This window comes from Sorex araneus, chromosome 4, assembly GCF_027595985.1.
Source record: "Sorex araneus isolate mSorAra2 chromosome 4, mSorAra2.pri, whole genome shotgun sequence".
NCBI classification, from domain to species: Eukaryota; Metazoa; Chordata; class Mammalia; order Eulipotyphla; family Soricidae; genus Sorex; species Sorex araneus.
The window spans coordinates 78,488,814-78,510,554 of record NC_073305.1 but is presented as its reverse complement, the minus strand read 5'-3'; the positions used below and the strand labels follow the sequence as shown (position 1 = coordinate 78,510,554).

General features: G+C 48.7%; 1 protein-coding gene across 1 annotated transcript in view; it reads right to left on the bottom strand.

The window, feature by feature from the left end:
* Positions 1–15,281, bottom strand: part of CAPN11 (calpain 11) — a gene marked incomplete at its 5' end in the record, with an annotated part of 35,813 nt that extends 20,532 nt beyond the window's left edge. Inside the window, one exon of the mRNA XM_055136190.1 lies at positions 15,257–15,281. Coding sequence (XP_054992165.1) covers positions 15,257–15,281 — 25 coding nt within the window. The remainder of the gene's footprint in view (positions 1–15,256) is intronic.
* Between the last annotated feature and the right edge of the window lie 6,460 nt (positions 15,282–21,741).

The window sequence follows — 21,741 nt, the reverse complement described above, 5'->3', positions numbered from 1 at the left end:
TGAAGTGGTCATCGAAGCCCTAGCCAAAGAGGGCGTTCAAACTCAGTACATCAGGATCCTCTGGAAGTTGTATTATGGATTCACCTCCAGGATCTCACCATTCTACAAGGAAGCGATCATCGACGTAAAGAGAGGGGTTCAGCAGGGTGATACCATTATACTGAAACTCTTCGGAGCCAACCTCGAGAACGTCATGCGACGAATGGAATGGGAAAGAAAGGGAGTGAAGATATACGGTTGGCAACTATACCACCTCCACTTTGCTGATGACATCATTCTAATAACACCAAACATTAGCCAAGCAGCACGGATGCTGGCCGACTTTGACTGTGAGTGTGGAAAGACTCACCTGAATCTCACAAAGACAATGTTCATGAGAAATGAACTAGTTTCTGACATTCCATTTGCTCTCAACAGAACATCTCCGAATGCAGCAGTTATGTATACCTGGGTCGAGAACTCAACATGACAAAATGACTTGGCACCAGAACTGCACAGGAAGAAGAGAGCGGCGTGGAACGCCTTCAAGAGTGCCAAAGAAGTTGTTAAGAGGACAAAGAACCTCTGGCTCTGGGCACACCTTTTTGACTCCACCATTCTTCCTGCAAAAACATATGCCACAGAGATCTGGGCCCTACAAAAACAGGATGAGAATGCTATTTGGGTCGCCCAAAGAGGAATTGAAAGAGCTATTCTTGGAGTATCAAGTGAGAGAAGGAATCCAGAGTTCCGACCTCCATCGATGATTGAGGATCAGGGACACTGCCTCATTTGCCAAGGCATCAAAAATCACATGGGCCAGACACCTAATGCGATTTGGAGATGACCGCTGGACTACAGCCATTATCAACTGGATTCCATGGGACGTCAAAAGAACGCCTGGCCACCCACCTATGAGATGGTCAGACTTCTTCGTCAAGACCCTGAATGAACAGTTTGATGCTCCCCGTGTTCCTGGAGTGAACAGACGCCATTGGAATACACTAGCACGCAACAGGGATGGATGAAGACATTACTGGCGCCCGCTAGAGCAAATCGATGAGCAATGGCATGACAAGTGATATAAGTCATACAATTTATTTATTTATTTAATTTACTTTATATATATATATATATATGCCTCTCGGAGATCCCGGCAAGCTACTGAGAGTACCCCGCCCGCATGACAGCGCCTGGCAAGCTCCTCATGGTGTATGATATGCCAAAAACAGTAAAGATAACAGGTCTCATTTCCCTGACCCTGAAAAAGCCTCCAATCTTTGGGAAAGACAAGTAAGGAGAGGCTGCTAAAATCTCAGGGCTGGGACAAATGGAGATGTTACTAGGGCCCACTCAAGTAAATCGATGAACAGTGACAGTGATGATGACTTTTTAGGTCACACCTGGTGATGCACAGGGGTTACTCCTGGCTCTGCACTCAGGAATTACTCCTGGCAGTGCTCAGGGGACCATATGGGATGCTGGGAATCGAACCCAGGTCGGCCACGTGCGAGGCAAACACCCTGCCCGCTGTGCTATCACTCCAGCCCCTCAGGGGTTACTCCTAGCTCTACTCAGGAATTACTCTGATGGGCGCAGGGGCTCATATGGAAATCTGTGGACTGAACCTGGGTTGACTACATGTAAGGCAAACGCCCTCCTGGCTATACTACCTCTCTGGCCCCGAGCAAGGACAGTTTCTACTTCAGCAGATCCTGTAGATCAGGTGGGGTCTGCAGCAAAGCTAATAAAGGCTTTTCAATTTGGAGCCAATTTCTCTCTACCCCACAGGTTAGAAACCGGAACAAAGACCTTTTCAACCATAAGCTTCTCTCGCCCCACTTTTACCTTTATAGGGATAAGCTGCCAACCCAACTCAGTTCTGGACCTAGAAAGTATAAAAACCGATCTACAGGGTCACCTCTTGGGAACTTGGGGCGACTATCCTTGAAGTCCCAGTTCTTGAATCCAGTGTCTTCCCTTGACTTAGAGAAATTGCAGACTTCTGCCTTTCAGCCCTGTTAGGTGGGGATTACCCACTGACCAAAACGTTATTTATAGAAACCCATCAGTGAGGTGTCAGCTGATGAGTGGACAAAGGAACTGAGGAATCTATATGCAATAGAATACTATTCAGCAATTAAAGTAAATGAAGTACTGACACATGTATTCACATGGTTGATCCTCGAAAATATGCTAAATAAAGACACTCAGAGATCACTTAGCGTATGATTCCATTGGTCTAAAATGCCCCATTTCGGGGCTGAAGCGATAGCACAGTGGGTAGGGCATTTGCCTTGCACGGGGCCAACCCGGGTTTAATTCCCAGCACCCCATATGGTCCCCCAAGCACCTCCAGGAGTTATTCCTGAGTGCAGAGCCAGGAGTAACCCCTGAGCATTGCTGGGTGTGACCAAAAAAGCTAAATAAAAAATAGATAAATAGATAGATAAATTAATTAATTAATTAAATGCCCCATTTCGCCAATCTATGTAGAGACAAAGTGGATGCTTAAGGCCTAGGGAGATTGGGAGTTCATGGTAAAAGGACTGAGGTGCGTTTCACAGGATAATGAAAATGCTCTGGGGTTGATTCTGGTCATTCCTGTTCACGTCGGTAACCATGCTAAGAGTCATTGAGTTGTAGACTTGAAAGTAGGTTAATGCATGGTGTCTGGATTGCATATCCTCAAACTGTTAAAAGACAGCAGGAGGCTGGGGAGGGGGCTTGGTGGCAGAGCACTTGGATACGTGGGCCCCTGGGTTTGATTCCAAGAAAGAGAGACAGTGGGGCTGGAGCGATAGCACAGCAGGTAGGGCGTTTGCCTTGCATGCGGCCGACCCGGTTTTGATTCCCAGCATCCCATATGGTCCCCTGAGCACCACCAAGGGTAATTCCTGAGGGCAGAGCCAAGAGTAATCCCTGTACATCGTTAGGTGTGACCCAAAAAGAAAAAAAAAGAGAGACAGAAAGAGAGGAGAGGAGGAAGGGGAAGAAAAAAGAGAGAGATGAGAGAGAGAGGGAAATAGAGAGGGAGGGGGAGGGAGGAAGAGAGAGAGAGAGACTGGAGTTATAGTGCAGTGGGTAGGGAGCCTGCCTTGCACATGGCTGACCTAGTTCAATCCCTAGAATCCTATAAAGTCTCCTGAGCACCACCAGGAGTGATTCTTGAGCACAGAGCCAGGAGTAATCCATGAGCGTTGCTGGGCATGGCACAAAGACCAAAAAGAGAGAGAAAGAGAGGGCACATGCCTTCCATGAGGCTGACTCAAGTCTTATCCCAGAAGCTCATATGGTCCCTGAGCCCCATCAGGAGTGATCCCTGAATGGAGAGCCAGGAGTAAGTTCTGAGCATTTCCAGGTGCAGCTCAAAAAATAAAAAAAAAAAAGGAAGGGGGGCAATAGTGACCCCCTCTGAGCAATGAGCTGGGAGTAGTGTCTGAGCACTGTCTGGTGGTTGCCTAAAAAATAACAAAGGCAAATGAAAAAATATTTTTCAAATTTTTTGAGTCACACCCAGAGATTCTCAGGGATTACTCCAGTCTCTGCACTCAGGAATGATTCCCACGGGTGCTCAGGGGACCATATGGGATGCCAGGGATCAAACCCAGGTTGGCTGCATGCAAGGCAAACACCCTCTACAACTATGCTATTGCTCCGGCCTCAATAAATGAACTTTTAAACCTATTTTTCTTAAATACCAATTGGAATCTAGTACATATTAAAAGCCTTTTTTTTTTTCTTTTTGGGTCACATTCAGTGATGCTAAGGGGTTACTCCTGGCTCTGCACTCAGGAATTACCCCGGCGGTGCACAGGGGACCATATGGGATGCTGGGAATCGAACCTGGGTCGGTGGCATGAAAGGCAAATGCCCTACCCGCTGTGCTATCGCTCCGGCCCCTAAAAGCCATTTTGAGACGAACTTTCAGCTGCTCAAGCGGGTGAGAAAGGGAATTCTCGTAGGAAATCATTTTCCTTGTGCTGGATCCCCCATGAGAAGGGACAGAGGCCAGTCTCCATCACATCAGCCTTTCTTTCTTTTTTCTTTTGTTTTACTTTTTGGGTCACACCTGGCAATGCACAGGGGTTACTCCTGGCTCTGCACTCAGGAATTACCCCTGGCGGTGCTCAGGGGACCATATGGGGATGCTGGGAATTGAACCCGGGTCGGCCTCGTGTAAGGCAAACGCCCTACCCGCTGTGCTATCACTCCAGCCCCCACATCAGCCTTTCCACGCCAAATTCCCAAGTTCAGCAGGAAGTAGCCACACTGGACCTGATACCCAATTTCCTTAGAAGTAGAAGGAACTATTTTGATCGTGGGGATTTGGAATCAAGTCTATCCCGTGCCTTACAAATGTAATTTTTTGTTTTTAGGCCACACCTGGTGATGCAGGTGTGTGGGGGGGTAGGGGTACCCACTCTTCCCGACTTGGTCTTTGGGGGGCTGTTTTCAGAGGTGCTTGGGGAAATCATATAGTGCCGGGGGGGATTGGACCCAAGGTTCCAGCATGCAAACATACGCTTCAGCTCTGGAACTGTCTTCTGGGCCCCACAATATATTTATCTTCTCTGGCTCCCCTGCTCAATCTGAAAAGACATTCTCCTGCATTGTGTCAGATGTTGAACCCAGCCCGGGAATGGAGCAGAGAGAAGAAACAATAGGCTCTCTGAATGGATTTGTCAGACCCCTTCTTCCTGCTGACCCACTTTCCACAAAGTTCCCATTACGTTCTCCACTGGCTCTATAGAAACCACTAACTCACCCCAGTCTGAGAGCAAGACAGATTTGGGGGACAAGTCTACCACCTTCTCAGATTGCTAATACCTGAGTAAATTGTTTTGGGGCCACAGTTGGTGGCAGTGCTCAGGGCTGACTCCTGGCTCTGTACTCAGGGATCATACCTGGTGGAGATTGGAGGACCATATGGGGTGCTGGGAATTGCACCCACCTAGGTTGACTGTGTGCCAGACATGTGCCCAACCTACTGTACTATCTGGCCACTGGATAAACCTGTTTTCTTGCACCAACTCTTGTTGGTGAATATCGACCTTAAGCAGCAAATACCCAAAGCTGGGTTCAGTGTTACTAAGACTCAGCTCTGCCCAAACACCTCCTGCCCCAGCCACCAGCCTGAGAGCTGCTCCAGGTCTGCTGTGCCCTTCGAGGGTCTGTCTTTCCTGCACCAAGGGGCTTTTGTCTGGGGAATGGGACAGGGCTTTGGGTGGCGCCCAGGATTATTCCAGGCTCTGTGCTCAGGAGTGGTCCCTTAGGATGCTCAAAGGGGTCATATTAAAGATTTGAACTGGAGTCTCTAGAATGCAAGGTGAGCACCTTAATCCCTGTATAATCTCTCTGATCCATAGGGGGCCTTTTTACTTTTATTTATTTATTCTTTTCTCTACATATAGATTTCGATATGCAAAAAACAGTAACAACAGGTCTCACAATGGGAGATGTTACCGGTACCCGCTCGAGCAAATCGATGAACAACGGGACAACAGTGCTATTTATTTTTTTCTAGGCGGGCAGAGGACCTTTCTACCCCCTGAGTTCTCTCTCAGGACTGGGAGCTGTCCCTCTCCTCTCTCTGACCCAATCACTCAGTGGAAAGAGAAAGGTCTCCTACGGGCCTGGCCCAAACTGCCAATGAAAGAGACCCCGTTTCCCAGGAGTGTCCCGTCTGAGGGCAAAAACAACCCCTAGGCACACAGCCCCCCTCAACACAGGTGGGAGGAGAGGCCTTGTCTGAGGAGCAGGAGTGGGAGGGTCCCCTTCCCCCTTACTTGAGGAGATCAAGTGGAAAATGGCCTTCATGGTGCTTGACAGTTGAAGATTCTGGGGAACAGAGGAGGAGGCCCCACCCCCACCCAGAACTCTCTGGCAGCAGCGGGGTTCCTACGTTGGTGGCATATTTTAACAGCTGCCTTCCTCTCCCCTCCTCTGACCCATTTGTGCCCCAAAGTTCAGTGCTCTTACCCCCCCAACCCCCTACTTCTATCTGTTTGGTTTTCATCCACCACCTGAGGGTCATTTCTGAGCAGACACGGGCACTCAGTCCCTGACACCGGAGACCCTCCCCCCTGGGCTGCCCACTCAGGAACATTCCAGCACCCTCCTTCACCCCTGTTTCCAGGAAGAGGCTGCCGCAGATACCCCAGCTGGACTCTTTCATGCCCCAAAGTCACTCTCCCACTGACGTGACCCCCTGCATGGTCCTCCCTGGGGGGGGAGGGGTCCAGCAAGCAGAGCAACCTCAAGGCCTGTCCTGCGCTGGCGGGACCTCGTGACTTCTGCAAGGAGCCTAATTCTGGAGAAGCTCTGTTAGAGGCTCTTGTCTCTTGGGGGGCAGAGAGAAGTATAGTTCGATCCCTGTCCCTCTCCGGGGAGCAGGAAGGCTACTGACGGGGGCTTATTCCAGGAAAGGGGAGCTTGGAGCTGGGCGCCTGTCCTAGACTTCCATCTCCCCCAGGAGAGCAGTATTCAAGGCAAACGCCCTCCCCACCATACTACAGAATATTAAGGGGCCAGGAGCAGGTCAGGTGGCAGAGTCTGTGGCTGGTATGTGCCAGGCCCTGAGTTCGATCCCTGACCCTGCTTGCCCTCCCTCAGTACTGCTCAGTGGACCCCTATAAAGCCAGGGCCAGAGATATGGTACATGCCTTGCATGAAGCTGACCCTGGTTTATTCCCCAGCACCATATAGTTCCCTGAGCATATGTGGGTGTAGCCCTGGAGCCCCCTGAAGTGCCTGGTAGGGAAATGGAACCAATTAATTTCCATTTTTGCCGGGCCCAAACAGCACCATATCTTCAGGTCCTTGCACTGAACTGATTGGCCCCTGGAGAGGGCCCTGGGTCGCCCACATGCAAGGCAACTGCGTACCCACTTTCCTACCCCCTTGGCCCTTCTTTTTATCTATTTCTACAGTGCTGGCATTCACAGCCAGGACTTCACACGTGCAAAGCAAGAGCTTTACCACTGAGCTACGTCCCTGGCCCCAGGAGCGTGCTGCTTCACAAACATATGAGAAAGTCAGAGACACTGAAAACTAGGAAAAGCTGTCTCTGAAGATGCTTTGACCAATATTTACAATATTTAGAAACAAATTTCCACTGATAATTCTCAGAGGTCTCAGTAGATCTTTGGTTTACTTCCCTTTTCAGTCTTCCCTTCATTTTTTTTTTTTTTTAATCTCTAAGACTGCTTCCTATTTTGCACCAAATCTTTACCACTGTTTTTTTTGCTTTGTTTTGGGGCCATATCCAGTGGTGCTCAGGGCTTACTCCAGGCTCTGCACTCAGGAATTACTCCTGGTGGTGCTCAGGGGGCCCTATGGGATGCCGACGGTCGAACCCGGGTTGAGCATGCAAGGCCAGTGCCCTCCCTGCTGTACTGTCAATATGGGCCCACAAACCAATCTTTTTGCAGGGGGTAACAATCCTGGTTGTGGCTGGGAGCCTGGGAGCCAAGTGGTGCCCGGGGTGGCACCTGGGGTTCCAGCATGCCAAGCATGTGCTCTAGCTCTTTGACCCATCACCCCGGTCTCCCACACCACCCCGTCATAGGGCTCATCTAGTTTCCGAACTGGGAGAGCGATGCAATGACATAGTTAGTTTCTGAGTTATGAACTTTTGAAGTTTGAAAGGCATCAGGATATAAAAGCAAAATCTGTCAATTCCCCTCACCCCGCCTCTGCCATCCTGTCTTGGACAAAGATTCACTTCATGGGAGGGGCCCTCAAGGCAGAATGGAGATTATCTGTGAAGAAAAATATTCTTCCCAGCAGGCCAGTTGCTCCCATCCCCTCCCCCGCGATGACCCAGATCAGCGGATGAGCCAGCTCTGGGTGGCGGTGCCCTGATTTCCACAGGACTGTGGAAATGCACATCCGACAAACAGGGCTTTGTAACCAGCCCAAGGACACCAAGGGCCGAAGTAATGACATTAACCAGCCGGAATTCAAAATTGTAAAGCATCACTTTTGAGCAGAACCCTATTAAGATGCAGAAACTGTTTTCATTATCTGTCCTTCCCTCCGTGCCTAAATTAATAGCAGGCTTAATCCGTGGCCAGAAATCCATGCTGAGGTGCTAAGACCATAGATTGAGCCTCAATCTACAAACCTGCCGCCTCTGAAAACAGATTTTCTCTCTCTCTCACTTCTTTTTTTCTTTTTGGGTCACACCCAGCGACAATGCACAAGGGATTACTCCTGGCTCTGCACTCAGGAATTACTCCTGGTGGTGCTCAGGTGGACCATATGAGATGCTGGTATTCGAACCCGGGTAGGCTACGTGCAAGGCAAACACCCTACCCACTGTGCTATCGCTCCAGCCTCTCTCTCTCTCTCTCTCTCTTTCTTTCTTTCTTTCTTTCTTTCTTTCTTTCTTTCTTTCTTTCTTTCTTTCTTTCTTTCTTTCTTTCTTTCTTTCTTTCTTTCTTTCTTTCTTTCTTTCTTTCTTTCTTTCTTTCCTTCCTTTTCTTTCTTTTTCTTTCTCTTTTCTTCCTCCCTCTATCCCTTCTCCTTCTCCCTCCCTCCCTTCTTCCTTCCTTCCTTCCTTCCTTCCTTCCTTCCTTCCTTCCTTCCTTCCTTCCTTCCTTCCTTCCTTCCTTCCTTCCTTCCTTTTTCTTTCTCTTTTCTTCCTCCCTCCCTCTCTCCCTCCTCCTGCTCCCTCCCTCTCTCCCTCCTCCTGCTCCCTCCCTCCCTCCCTCCCTCCCTCCCTCCCTCCCTGCCTCCCTCCCTCCTCCCTCCCTCCCTCCCTCCCTCCCTCCCTCCCTCCCTCCCTCCCTCCCTCCCTCCCTCCTTCCTTCCTTCCTTCCTTCCTTCCTTCCTTCCTTCCTTCCTTCCTTCCTTCCTTCCTTCCTTCCTTCCTTCCTTCCTTCCTTCCTTCCTTCCTTCCTTCCCCCTCTCTCTCTTCTTTTTGGGCCACACCTGACCATGATCAGGGTTTCAGGGTTACTGCTGGCTCTGTGAATTGAAACCATGTTGCTATACTATCTCTCTGGCCTCTGATTATTTTCCTCTGAACACTGCTCTGAGGCAGTAGGGAAGATGGTTATACAGGACAGTGACCTCCCTTGGGAGGCTGCCGGCTCACTGAGGAGTAACACCCTCTCTCCCTCAGTCTGGTCTCTGGACAGGCAGCCGTGAAACTGGAGCTTTGGCTCATCAGCCTTCAACGTTGTAACCATTAAAACCCAGTTCTGATTGCAGATAGAAGCTTCTGTCCCAAAGAAACGGCTGACTTTTAAGTGTTTGAATCCAGCCTTTAACTCTTTGGGGCAGGTTTCAGTGGAAGAACTGTGCTGGGGGGGAGATGCGTGGGTGCTCAGGGTAACTTAGTCTTAGCTGGGTGCTATAGCTGATTTGCAGAGTGTTTCATCTTTCTGTTTTAAAAGGGGGCCAGATTGATAGTACAGTGGTTAGAGCACTGCCTTATATGCAATGACCTGGGCTTGATCCCTGGCATACCATATGGTCCCCAGAGCTCAGCCAGGAATGACCCCTGAGTGCCAAGCCAGGAGTAAGACCTGAGCATCGCTGGGTGTGACCCAAACCAGAAATAAAGCAAAATAAAGTAAAAATAAATACATAAAATAGGTGCATACATATGTACACAGGCCTCAATGTACATGTATACTTAGACACATGGTTAACACACATACTAAGGCACAATGGACCATCAATTTTACAATAATCATGATTGTATTTCATATTATTTTTATAATAACATACTATTTTAAATTTATATTATTATAAATAAATTTTGTTTAATTTTATTTTTTGGTTTTGGGGCTACAGCTGACAGTGCTCTGGGCTTACTCTTAGCTTTGTGCTCAGGGGTCATTCCTGGCAGGGATTGGGTGGCTATATGGGGTGCCAGGGATTGAACACCCTACCAGCTGTACTATCTCTGAAGCCCCTAAATCTTTATTTTTCAAGTTTAAAGTGAGGAAGAAACCAACATAGTTCTGATGAGATGACTTTCCAATTTATAGGCAGGCTAATTGCCATAACCAAAAGACAAAACAAAATAAAACCCTACGTAAGTCATTGAAAGTAAATTATCATTTGTCTTTGTTCTGTATCACTGTCATTGTTTTGCTCATCGATTTGCTCGAGTGGGCACCAGTAACGTCTCCATTGTGAGACTTGTTACTGTTTTTGGCATATCAAATGTGCCACGGGTAGCTTGCCAGGCTCTGCCATGCGGGCGGGATACTCTTGATAGCTTGCCAGGCTCTCTGAGAGGGGCGGAGGAATCAAATCCAGGTAGGCTGCATGCAAGGCAAACGCCCTACCTGCTGTGCTATCGCTCCAGCCCAAAACATGATAGATACATGCATGTAATATCTAGAAGTCTTTATTCTGCATCTGTTAATTTCCCAAATTTCACTGGCCCCTGTTGTTGGCAAGCAAGCATTAGCGACCCCAATTTATGGCGCACATAAAAGTATTTTTTATCATTTTTTTTCTTTTTGGGTCACACCTGGCTATGCACAGGGGTTACTCCTGGCTCTGCACTCAGGAATTACTCCCTGGCGGTGCTCAGGGGACCATATGGGTTGCTGGGAATCAAACCCGGGTCGGCCGCGTGCAAGGCAAACGCCCTACCCGCTGTGCTATTGCTCCAGCCCAAAGTATTTTTTTTTTAAAATTTCTGTTTTTTTTTGTTTTCTTTGTTTTTTTTGCTTTTTAGGTTACACTCGGCACTGCATAGGGGTTACTCCTGGCTCTGCACTCAGGAATTACCCCTGGCGCTGCTCAGGGGACCATGGGATGCTGGGAATCGAACCCAGGTCGGCCTCGTGCAAGGCCGCTGTGCTATAGCTCCAGCCCCAGCCCAAAGTATTTTTTATCATTTCTTATCATCTCACTCCCCCTTGGATCTCCTCCTGCTCCATCTTAAAGTCCCTTCTTGTGCACTGTGTGATATTGAAGCAGGTCCAGTTACAGACGGACGGAAGTGGGGCCAAGAGTAAAGAATGCATCCACTAAAAAGACGCTGCTGCTTTTCAGGCCCCTGGCTCTCTCTGACCCTTTCCCCACAATCTTTCAGATTATCAGGACATGGCACCTCAGTGAGTCTGCTTTCTCTCACTCCGTCTCTTGAGTAGCGGTCTTTAAGTGGTGAGCACTTAAACTTAGGTGTGGTGACAATATTAAAAATGCAACAAGGGGCTGGAGTGATAGCACAGCGGGTAGGGCATTTGCCTTGCATGCGGCCGACCCGGGGTCGATTCTCAGCATCCCATATGGTCCCCCGAGCACCGCCAGGAGTAATTCCTGAGTCCATGAGCCAAGAGTAACCCCTGTGCATCACCAGGTGTGATCCAAAAAAAGAAAAAAGAAATAAATAAAAACACAACAAACAGCAACTCAAAGCTAGGGAACTGCACTCAGAACCGCGCCATTCACCTCTAGGTCAGGCCGCTAATGAGGCCACACATTTCCTCACTTTAGAATATCTCACAGAGAGAACACACTGACATTCTAACTGTAGACACCTAGCCACACAACAACACACCCCAAACACCTCCCGGGTGCAGAAGTCACAATGGGAAAGCAATGCAGAACCCCAGCATGCGTAATGGAAGATGGTAGTTCTGAGGACTCAAGCACTAATAACCAGTTCTGATAAGTGCTTTAGAGAGGAAATGTTGGGGATATTTAAGGACTTCAAAGAAATAAAGGAACAGACAGCCAGTAAAATATAAGAACTATGAGAGCAGATATGACAGAACTAAAGAATTTGGTAGATGAAATGAAAAACTCATTTTGGCCTGAGGACAAAATCAATGAGCTGCAATATGAAATGTAGAAAACCTCCAGACAACAGCAGAGATGAAAAAAAGATTCAAAATAAATGAACAGCAGACTAGAGAGAAACAATATAAGAACCATCAGGGTCTCTGGGGGCCAGGAAGGCAACTGTGATGAAGAAGCAACAGTCAAAGACCTCATTGCTAAGATGTTTCCACAACTGGAGAGCTCAGGAGAGCTCAGGCATCCAGATCCAAGAGGTCCGAAGGGTACCAGCTAGAAGAGACCCAAATAAAAATACTCCAAGACACATCCTAATCAGAATGACAAAAGCCACAGAGATAGAATATTGAGAGAAGCAAGATAAAAAAAAAAATATTAGGGGACTGGAGCGATAGCACAGTGAGTAGGGCATTTGCCTTGCACGTGGCTGACCTGGGTTTGATTCCCAGCATCCCATATAGTCCACTGAGCACCGCCAGGAGTAATTCCTGAGTGCAGAGCCAGGAGTAACCCCTGTGCATCGCCAGGTATGACCCAAAATAGTAAAAAAACCCAAAACAACAACAAAAAAAGAAATTACATTTCAAGGAGCAACGATAAAATTAGGTGAGACCCTCTGGGTCTGAAGACAGGGGTGGGATGTAATTTAAAAACTCAATGAAGTCAACACCTCACCAAGAAAGAATACGAATATTTTACCTAGCCAGACTCTCATTCATTGCACTACATTATGAAAATGGCTTCTTTTTTTGCCAAATGAAACTATGTAACGCTTTCTAAAATTGCCACATTTTTTGTTATTGAGGCTAACAGCTTTTTTTTCAAGTTGCTTAACTTTGTTAAGGTTTTTTCTTTTGGTATATTTGTGTGTCTGTATACCTAAATACAAAGACCTGTATTCATATACATACACACGTATACTTTTAGACTGTGTAATGAAAATACTATGGTAGGATTCATTTGTTTATTCAAATGATAAAAGATAGTTCCTTGTATGAATGTACAAGAGGCCTGTGACCGAATGCTAAATGCTTATTATAGTTTAAGATTATAAAAGTAGGAGTGCAACAATTCCCAATTTTTAGATGTCTTTTAAATGACTCAGATTTAATTCAGAGTAAATTCTTATTGTTTTTAAGTGGACTCATTACAGTGGCTTAATACATAATGTATTAATTGTCATTGGTGAAGGACTGTGAAGGAATTCACTATACTTTTAATACGTCAGTGTGATAAAAATACATCGTTCTGTTTATAGAAAATACTGTAGATTATCTCTATTGTAATGGAGATAATAATTTAAACTGACCTTTCTTTTGAAATGTTATATATTTTAAAATATTAAGCTCTATGAAAAAACATTGCTTGCTATATTAACACATTCTTTGTAGGATATTGACCCTATGTGTTTAGTCTTCATCAGTGTATCGTCCCTTCTCCTCCCCCTTAGAGAAGCTTACAGTGTACTCCTAATCCTTTAAATTTATCTTTAACCTTTCCTTTGTGTTTTGCTTTTCATTATCAACTCCCCAAGACAGTTTTAGTTACTTATAAGCCAAAACTTAGGTGATCCTGGACTTTGTATTTGAAGTGAATTACTTGCTTTTCTATTTCCCCTATAGCCTTTTTATATTTTACTACAGAGCAATGTTCTTTGCTTAAACACAGAAAGACCATTAATGCTATGCTCCTAATACTTGGGAGTTAATTTACTCTGAAATATACTTACTTCTGGGTATCCATCCTAATTACTTGGCTCAGGCTTCAGTTGCTGTAGTTCCTAACATCCCAAAAGGGAGGTCCCACTTGGGACTGGATGGACCCGAGGTGAGTGGCAAAGCTACCCTGACATTGAAATGCAACAGTTTAGAGAGCATAAAGCATGATCTTGATGCAATGTGTTCTGACTTAAGAGACAGGACCCCCATGGAGCAGGACAAGCTGAGCTGATCTGATGACTTAGTTTGGGATTCACAATAAAAGCCTTGCTTGCCCTCAGAGCCCAGAGCACTTGGTTCTGCAGTCTATATCTCTTACTGTGTTTATCCGAACAACTTCAAGTATTAATAAAAAGTAAACTTAGCTCTCTGCCGAGATGTGACCTGGGTGGCCGCATGTGTGTGGCCTCTCCTCTGCTGGATGACCATGATCCCAGAGGCCAGTTAAACTACTTTTGGTACCAGCAGCTTCTTGCAGAAATGTATCTAGACTGTGAACTAAGCCACGACCCCATGCTGCCCCAAGAGGGGAAAGGTCTTTCTCTCTCCGCTTGTCCTTTGGGGGAGGGGGGCGGGAAGGCGTGGCGACCGCCATCTTATAAAGACCACTAAAGAGAGGTACGAGATTGCAATGATGCAATTTCTGGCAGAAATTTCCCTGGATTTAGTTACTAAAATACAGAAATCCAAAACTGCGCAGCCGCAGTAGCAGTAGTAGAAGACCTATCATAGCTCTTCATTCTCAGCAATGGAAAACAAATTATCAAATGCTTCCTTTTCAGCAGGTTTGATTTTGGGGGGGGTGGGAAACTCCAAACAACAAGAGTGAGGATTTTTGTGGAAATATTGAATGTAATCAAAGTAAAGAGAAAAGTAAAGTGAAAATTATCAGCTACACAGGCAGGGGGGTGGGATGGGAGGGGAGGTATACTGGGGTTCTTGGTGGTGGAACATGTGCACTGGTGAAGGGATGGGTATTCGACCATTGTATAACTGAGACTTAAGCCTGAATGCTTTGTAACTTTCCACATGGTGATTCAATTAAAAAAAAAAAGGAAAAAAAAGGGAAACAATCATTTAATTCGTACAACTAAAGGGGGGAAAAAAACAAAATCAATGTCCCTGGGAGACAGAGTGTCTCACTGAGTTCATCCCTCCAAGAGAAGTGCCTCCTCCAAAACGCTTTACCTCTGTAAATGATCAATCACACCTACATGCAGTCCTATACCTTGAGCCCCTTTAGATGTGCTATAAGAATGCTAGCAGCTGGGCATTAAATGGGCCATTTTTATCATCAGTCTGTAGTCCCCTGTCTCTTTGTCTCTCTGCTCGGGAGGCTGGGAGACTGGGAGGCTGGGGAGGTGGTTCTCAGCCTCCAAACACATGCATCATGCACCCCCACACTTTGTGAACTCATATCTCATAGAAAATCTTTCACCTTTAAGTTGTGGTATTTCTACACGTTGAAAACACTTGAAGCACATTTTATGCCTGCAGTAGAGCCTGCAGAAACTAACACAAAGAACACTGGTCTTTTGTCAAAACACATGTGTATATTTTGATACTGTATTAAAACTAATCTTTTTAAGTTCTACATAAGTACAATTGTCCATAGATCAGAACTTGTTTCCTTTATAAGTTCACAGGAGTTCTTAGCCATCTCATCTTCTGAATCTGTAATGAGGGACAATAGTATCTAGTATCTAGCTAGGTGGTCTTTAGGATAAATCGTATTTGAAAACATTTCATGGGGCCAGAAAGACAGTACAGGAGTTTAAAGCGCTTACCTTGCACATGGCCCAGCCTGGTTCCATCTCTGGCACCACATATGGTCTCTGAGCACTGCCTTGAGTACAGAGCCAGGAATAAGTCCTAAGCAAAACTGGGTGTGGCCCCCAAATCACATAATATAAGATAAGACAAATTGAAAAGTTCTGCATAAATTGAGCATCAAGTATGTATTCATCTCAGCAATGGTAATAAATTACTTAATCTAAAAAACCCAACATTCAAATAGAAAACCCCTTTAAATTCCTTTTCTCTTGCTCTGAATTGTGAATTTATCCCTACAAGATACACATCCAGGGGACCAGAAAGATTGCACAGGGGATAGGGCACTAACTCTGCACAAGGCCTCAGAGTTCTATCTCAACTATATGAGATGGTTCTGTGACCCCACCAGGAATGATCTGAGGGTAGAGCCAGGAGTAAGCCCTGAGCACAGCCAGGTGCACCCCACCCCCAAAAAATATACCCACCTGTAAAAAACTAAAGCTCGCCGAGGGGCGAGTGCACTCTCGGGCTCTCTGGGTGGCTGTGCCTCACCACCCGCGTTCGGTGCTCTGGAACCGCTGTGTATGGGCTGGATCGGGACGGCCGTTGGCCAAGGACAGGCGAAGGAAGAACGAGGACCAAGCTGGTTGCTGATTAGTTACCGTTTATTCAATCTTCCATCTTTCTCATCTCCCGCACTCCCAGCTCCGGCCTCTCTCTGGATCTACTGCCGCTTCTTTCTGGCTTCTCTCTCTCCTCCTCCTTTTCTCTCCCACCTTGCCCTCTAGGCTACACCCAGCCAGGTAGCAAGATCAACATAAGAAAGCCCTTCCTGAGGGCAGGGCATTCCAAAGCCCTTCCTCACTCTTAAGGTTTTTTTCTTTTCCTTAGTCCAGGAACTTATTAACATCTTAATACTAGTTATTTTTGTATGGACATAGCAAGGGATACATTGAGGCTTGCAAGGCAGCTCTCCTGGCAACATCTTACCACAGGCTCAGACCACAGCACTCAGGCCAGATTAATCATTCCTCACCCTAGCAGGGTCCAAATCTAGTTATCACTGTTTGGATCATGACACCATTTGTCCATGATCAAGCTCTTAACTTATAGTTAAGCATTATTAGGCCCTTTGGCCAGGCCCATCTCGATGCCAGGGTAGCACACAACTCACCGCTTGCCCTGGGTCCTTCTCGTCCCCCGTCGGGACCCTGCTTTGGGGGTGCTAGGAAGTAAGGGTAGCTGAGGCTTAGGTCAAGAGAACAGATGCCCTGGAGGAAAATATCATGTAGAGTCAAATGACTTCCCGGTTACAAAAGCATAACATTTGTTAAGTCTTCCTGTGTCCATACAAAAAAGGACGTGCTCTGAAGAAACTATGCAAAGGACTCAAGGAGAAGAGAAAAACATTATTTACAAGTCAACAGAACACTAAGAAAGAAGCTACAAATAAACAAAGAGGAAAAGGAGCACTGTAACGGGAGTAACCCAATAAACCTAAACTACCTGAGGCTATGTTATCCTACACCCACCCACATTCAGGTGATATTCGCATAGGTAATAAGTAAATCTGCGAATCTCAGTAATGAATGCCCCATAACCTGCACCCAGAGTATTTCTGAAAGGACCAGGTCCCTTACGACTTCCAGGACTTCAAGACAGGATTGGACCTCAAGACTGCGGTGTGCTGGAGTGATAGCACAGCGGGTAGGGCGTTTGCCTTGCACGCGGCTGACCCGGGCTCGATTCCCAGCATCCCATATGGTCCCCTGAGCACCGCCAGGAGAAATTCCTGAGTGCAGAGCCAAGAGTAACCCCTGAGCATCGAGGGGTGTGACCCAAAAAGAAAAAAAAAAAAAGACTGCGGTGTGGGAGAGAGAGAGAGATAATATAGCCGCTAGGGCACCTGCCTTGCATGTAGACTATCCGGGTTTGATCCCGGCACCACACCCCCGTGCCCTAGCAGGAGTGCTCCCTGAACACGCATCCAGGAGTAATCACTGAGCACCAACCAGTTGTGCTCACCGCTCCCAACACTCGCGCGTGCAAAAAAAAAAAAAAAGATATTAATATCTACATCAGGTGGTATTCGCATAGGTAATAAGTAAATCTGTGAGTCCCACTAATGTATACCCCATAACCTGGGTCCAAAGTGTTTCTGCAAGGACCAGGTCCCTCGCGGCTTCCAGGACCTCAAGACATGACTGCGGGATGGGGAGATGGAGAGCTTGTATAACGGGTAGGGCACCTGCCCTGCCCAGAGTCTCGGGCTTGATCCCTCACCCCATCCCCGTGGCCCGGCAGGAGTGCTGCCTGGGTACGGATCCCGGAGTAATCACTGAACACCACTAGCGTGGCCCCCAAGCCAAACAAGACAGGATCGGGACATCCAGTCCCTCCAAGCCTTCAAACCGCAAACGCGCGGCGGCGTGGCTTGGCCTTTCTGGCTTTCCGTCTGGCTGTCCGTCCGCGCGCTGCCATTGGTCGATTGGATCTGACGTTTCCAAGATGGCGATTCCAAGATGGCGGCCCCCGCTTCTCGCCGGCCGGGGTGGCGCGGAGAGTGTTCCGGGGAAGCTGCCGCTGCCGCCCGCGCCCTCGTGGCCACGCGGGCCGAGTGCGGAGCGCTGGTCGCCGGGAGCTCCGCGGTTGCCTGCGGCGCGGGGTGGACCAGTCAGGTGGGCGCCGGCGCCCTGCTCGCTGGTCAGTGGGACAGTGTGGCCGGAGAAGGTCCCAGGCCGCCCTGGAGGAGGTTGCTTACTCGCCACGACCTCACGTCTGAGAATGAGACGCCACTTCGCGGTGACACACACCCGGCGACGCGCCGGGCTGCACTCGAGCTAGGCCTGGTGGTGCCCGGGGGTCGCCCCACGGCCGCCCGCGTGCAAGGCGAGCCCCCCACGAACATTTTCCCACCTCTTCTCCAACGTCCTCGCCAGAAATTTGCATGGCACCCCAGGTATAAACGTATGATATAGGCAAACCAAGCAAACATTTCTGATACTGAAACAAAAAGGTGTATTGCATTAACTTTGGTTTGGGGCTGGAGCGATAGCACAGCGGGTAGCGCATTTGCCTTGCACGCGGCCGACCCGGTTCGATTCCCAGCATCCCATACGGTCCTCCCCAGCAGTGTCAGGAGTAATTCCTGAGTGCATGAGCTGGGAGTAACCCCTGTGCATCACCGGGTGTGACCCAGAAAGCAAGTAAATAAATAAATTAATTAATTAAATAAAAATTGGTTTTGGGGCTACTCCCTCTGGCATCGTTCTTGTGCTTCGGGCTCTGGGGATCGGTGGAAGCTGCTGCAGGCTACACATGCGTCTGATCGCCTGTACTAACTCGCCGGCCCCAGGAGACTCTAAAACATTTTTTTTTATTAGTTTATTTTTAATTAGAGAGTCATCGTGAGGGTACAGTTACTGATCCATACATCTTTGTGCTCATGTTTCCCCCATACAAAGTTCAATAACCCATCCCTTCACCAGTGCCCATTCTCCACCACCAGTAAACCCAGCATCCCTCCCCCCCTCCCCAGTCCCGTCTCCCCCCACCCCACCCTGCCACTATGGCAGGGTATTCCCTTCTGTTCTCTCTCTCTGATTAGGTGTTGTGGTTTGCAATAAAGGTGTTGAGTGGCCATTGTGTTCAGTCTCTAGTCTGTATTCGGCCCACATCATCTTTCCCCCACATGACCTCCAACCACATCAAAATAACTTTTTAAGGTTGTGCCGGTGCTGGCTCTCTGAGGTTACACAGGGCTGGCTCTCTGAGGTTACACAGGGCTGGCTCTCTGAGGTTACACAGGGCTGGCTCTCTGAGATTACACAGGGCTGGCTCTCTGAGGTTACACAGGGCTGGCTCTCTGAGGTTACACAGGGCTGGCTCTCTGAGGTTACACAGGGCTGGCTCTCGGGGGTTGCACAGGTGCTGGCTCTCTGAGGTTACACAGGGCTGGCTCTCGGGGGTTGCACAGGTGCTGGCTCTCTGAGGTTACACAGGGCTGGCTCTCTGAGGTTACACAGGGCTGGCTCTCTGAGGTTACACAGGGCTGGCTCTCTGAGGTTACACAGGGCTGGCTCTCGGGGGTTGCACAGGTGCTGGCTCTCTGAGGTTACACAGGGCTGGCTCTCTGAGGTTACACAGGGCTGGCTCTCTGAGGTTACACAGGGCTGGCTCTCTGAGGTTACACAGGGCTGGCTCTCTGAGGTTACACAGGGCTGGCTCTCTGAGGTTACACAGGGCTGGCTCTCTGAGGTTACACAGGGCTGGCTCTCTGAGGTTACACAGGGCTGGCTCTCTGAGGTTACACAGGTGCTGGCTCTCTGAGGTTGCACAGGGCTGGCTCTCTGAGGTTACACAGGGCTGGCTCTCTGAGGTTACTCAGGTGCTGGCTCTCTGAGGTTACACAGGGCTGGCTCTCTGAGGTTACACAGGGCTGGCTCTCTGAGGTTACTCAGGTGCTGGCTCTCTGAGGTTACACAGGGCTGGCTCTCTGAGGTTACACAGGGCTGGCTCTCTGAGGTTACACAGGTGCTGGCTCTCTGAGATTACACAGGTGCTGGCTCTCGGAGGTTGCACAGGTGCTGGCTCTCTGAGGTTACACAGGTGCTGGCTCTCTGAGGTTACACAGGGGCTGGCTCTCTGAGGTTACACAGGTGCTGGCTCTCTGAGGTTGCACAGGGTTGGCTCTCTGAGGTTACACAGGGCTGGCTCTCTGAGGTTACACAGGGCTGGCTCTCTGAGGTTACACAGGGCTGGCTCTCGGAGGTAGCACAGGTGCTGGCTCTCTGAGGTTACTCTGGTGCTGGCTCTCGGAGGTTGCACAGGTGCTGGCTCTCTGAGGTTACTCAGGTGCTGGCTCTCGGAGGTTACACAGGGCTGGCTCTCGGAGGTTACACAGGGCTGGCTCTCTGAGGTTACACAGGGCTGGCTCTCTGAGGTTACACAGGGCTGGCTCTCTGAGGTTACACAGGGCTGGCTCTCTGAGGTTACACAGGGCTGGCTCTCTGAGGTTACACAGGGCTGGCTCTCTGAGGTTACACAGGGCTGGCTCTCTGAGGTTACTCAGGTGCTGGCTCTCGGAGGTTACACAGGGCTGGCTCTCTGAGGTTACACAGGGCTGGCTCTCGGAGGTTGCACAGGTGCTGGCTCTCTGAGGTTACTCTGGTGCTGGCTCTCGGAGGTTGCACAGGTGCTGGCTCTCTGAGGTTACTCAGGTGCTGGCTCTCGGAGGTTACACAGGGCTGGCTCTCTGAGAGAAAAGGTCGCGCGGCCGCACTAGCGGCCACACGGCTCAGATCTGTCCCAGTCCCGAATCCTGGAGCCGTGTTAGTTGCTGCTCAGTGTCGCCGGGGTTCCATCCGAAGAAGGTGTGCAGGCGGCACCTCCTCCCTCCGGCCCCCCGGTGTTGCTGGCCCCGATTCGGGTCCGGAGCATTGTCCGGGCCGCGTTGCTCACCAGAATGCCTGCCGCTTCTCTGTCTAAAACATTTTTTAAAAAATACATATGGGGGGGCCAGAGCGATAGCACAGCGGGTAGGGCGTTTGCCTTGCACGTGGCCGACCCGGGTTCGATTCCCGGCATCCCATATGGTCCCCCAAGCACTGCCAGGAGTAATTCCTGAGTGCAAAGCCATGAGTAACCCCTGAGCATCGCTGGGTGTGACCCAAAAAGCAAAAAAAAAAAAAATACATATGGGGGTTGGAGTGATAGCACAGCGGGTAGGGCGTTTGCCTTGTACGCGGCCGACCCGGGTTTGAATCCCAGCATCCCATATGGTCCCCTGAGCACCGCCAGGGGTGGTTCCTGAGTGCACAGCCAGGAGTAACCCCTGTGCATCGCCAGGTGCGACCCAAAAAGCAAAGAATAAGTAAATAATAATTAAAAAAATACATATGGTTTGTTATACCACATACTAAAACATAAAACCACTCTTGCATTAATAATTCCCTTTGTGGACGTAAGTTGAAATATCGTATGACTGAAACCCAGTCATGAACAGTTTTGTAACTGTGTATCTCACCGTGATTCGATTCAAAAAATGGATTAAAAAATTCCTTTGTTGTTGCTGGGACGGATGGGGTGGCACTGTCGGGAGAGCTCCTGAGCTTTGAGATTTGAGCGTGCACCTGTGCCCTGGTGCTCCGAGAGCGCACATGCGCGCTGGCTCTCCAAGGTTGCGTACATGTGCTGGCTTTTTTTTTTTTTTTTTTTTTGCTTTTTTTGGGTCACACCCGGCGATGCACAGGGGTCACTCCTGGCCCTTGCACTTGCACTCAGGAATCACACCTGGCGGTGCTCAGGGGACCATATGGGATGCTGGGATTTGAACCCGGGTCGGCTGCGTGCAAGGCAAACGCCCTACCCGCTGTGCTATCGCTCCAGCCCCTGTGCTGGCTTTCTAAGGTGAGTGATGCCGAGTTTGAGTGGGTCTGTGTTGCTACCCCATGTTCAAAATTATGGAGGCCCCAGGTTCCTGTACCATGTTTGATCAGGA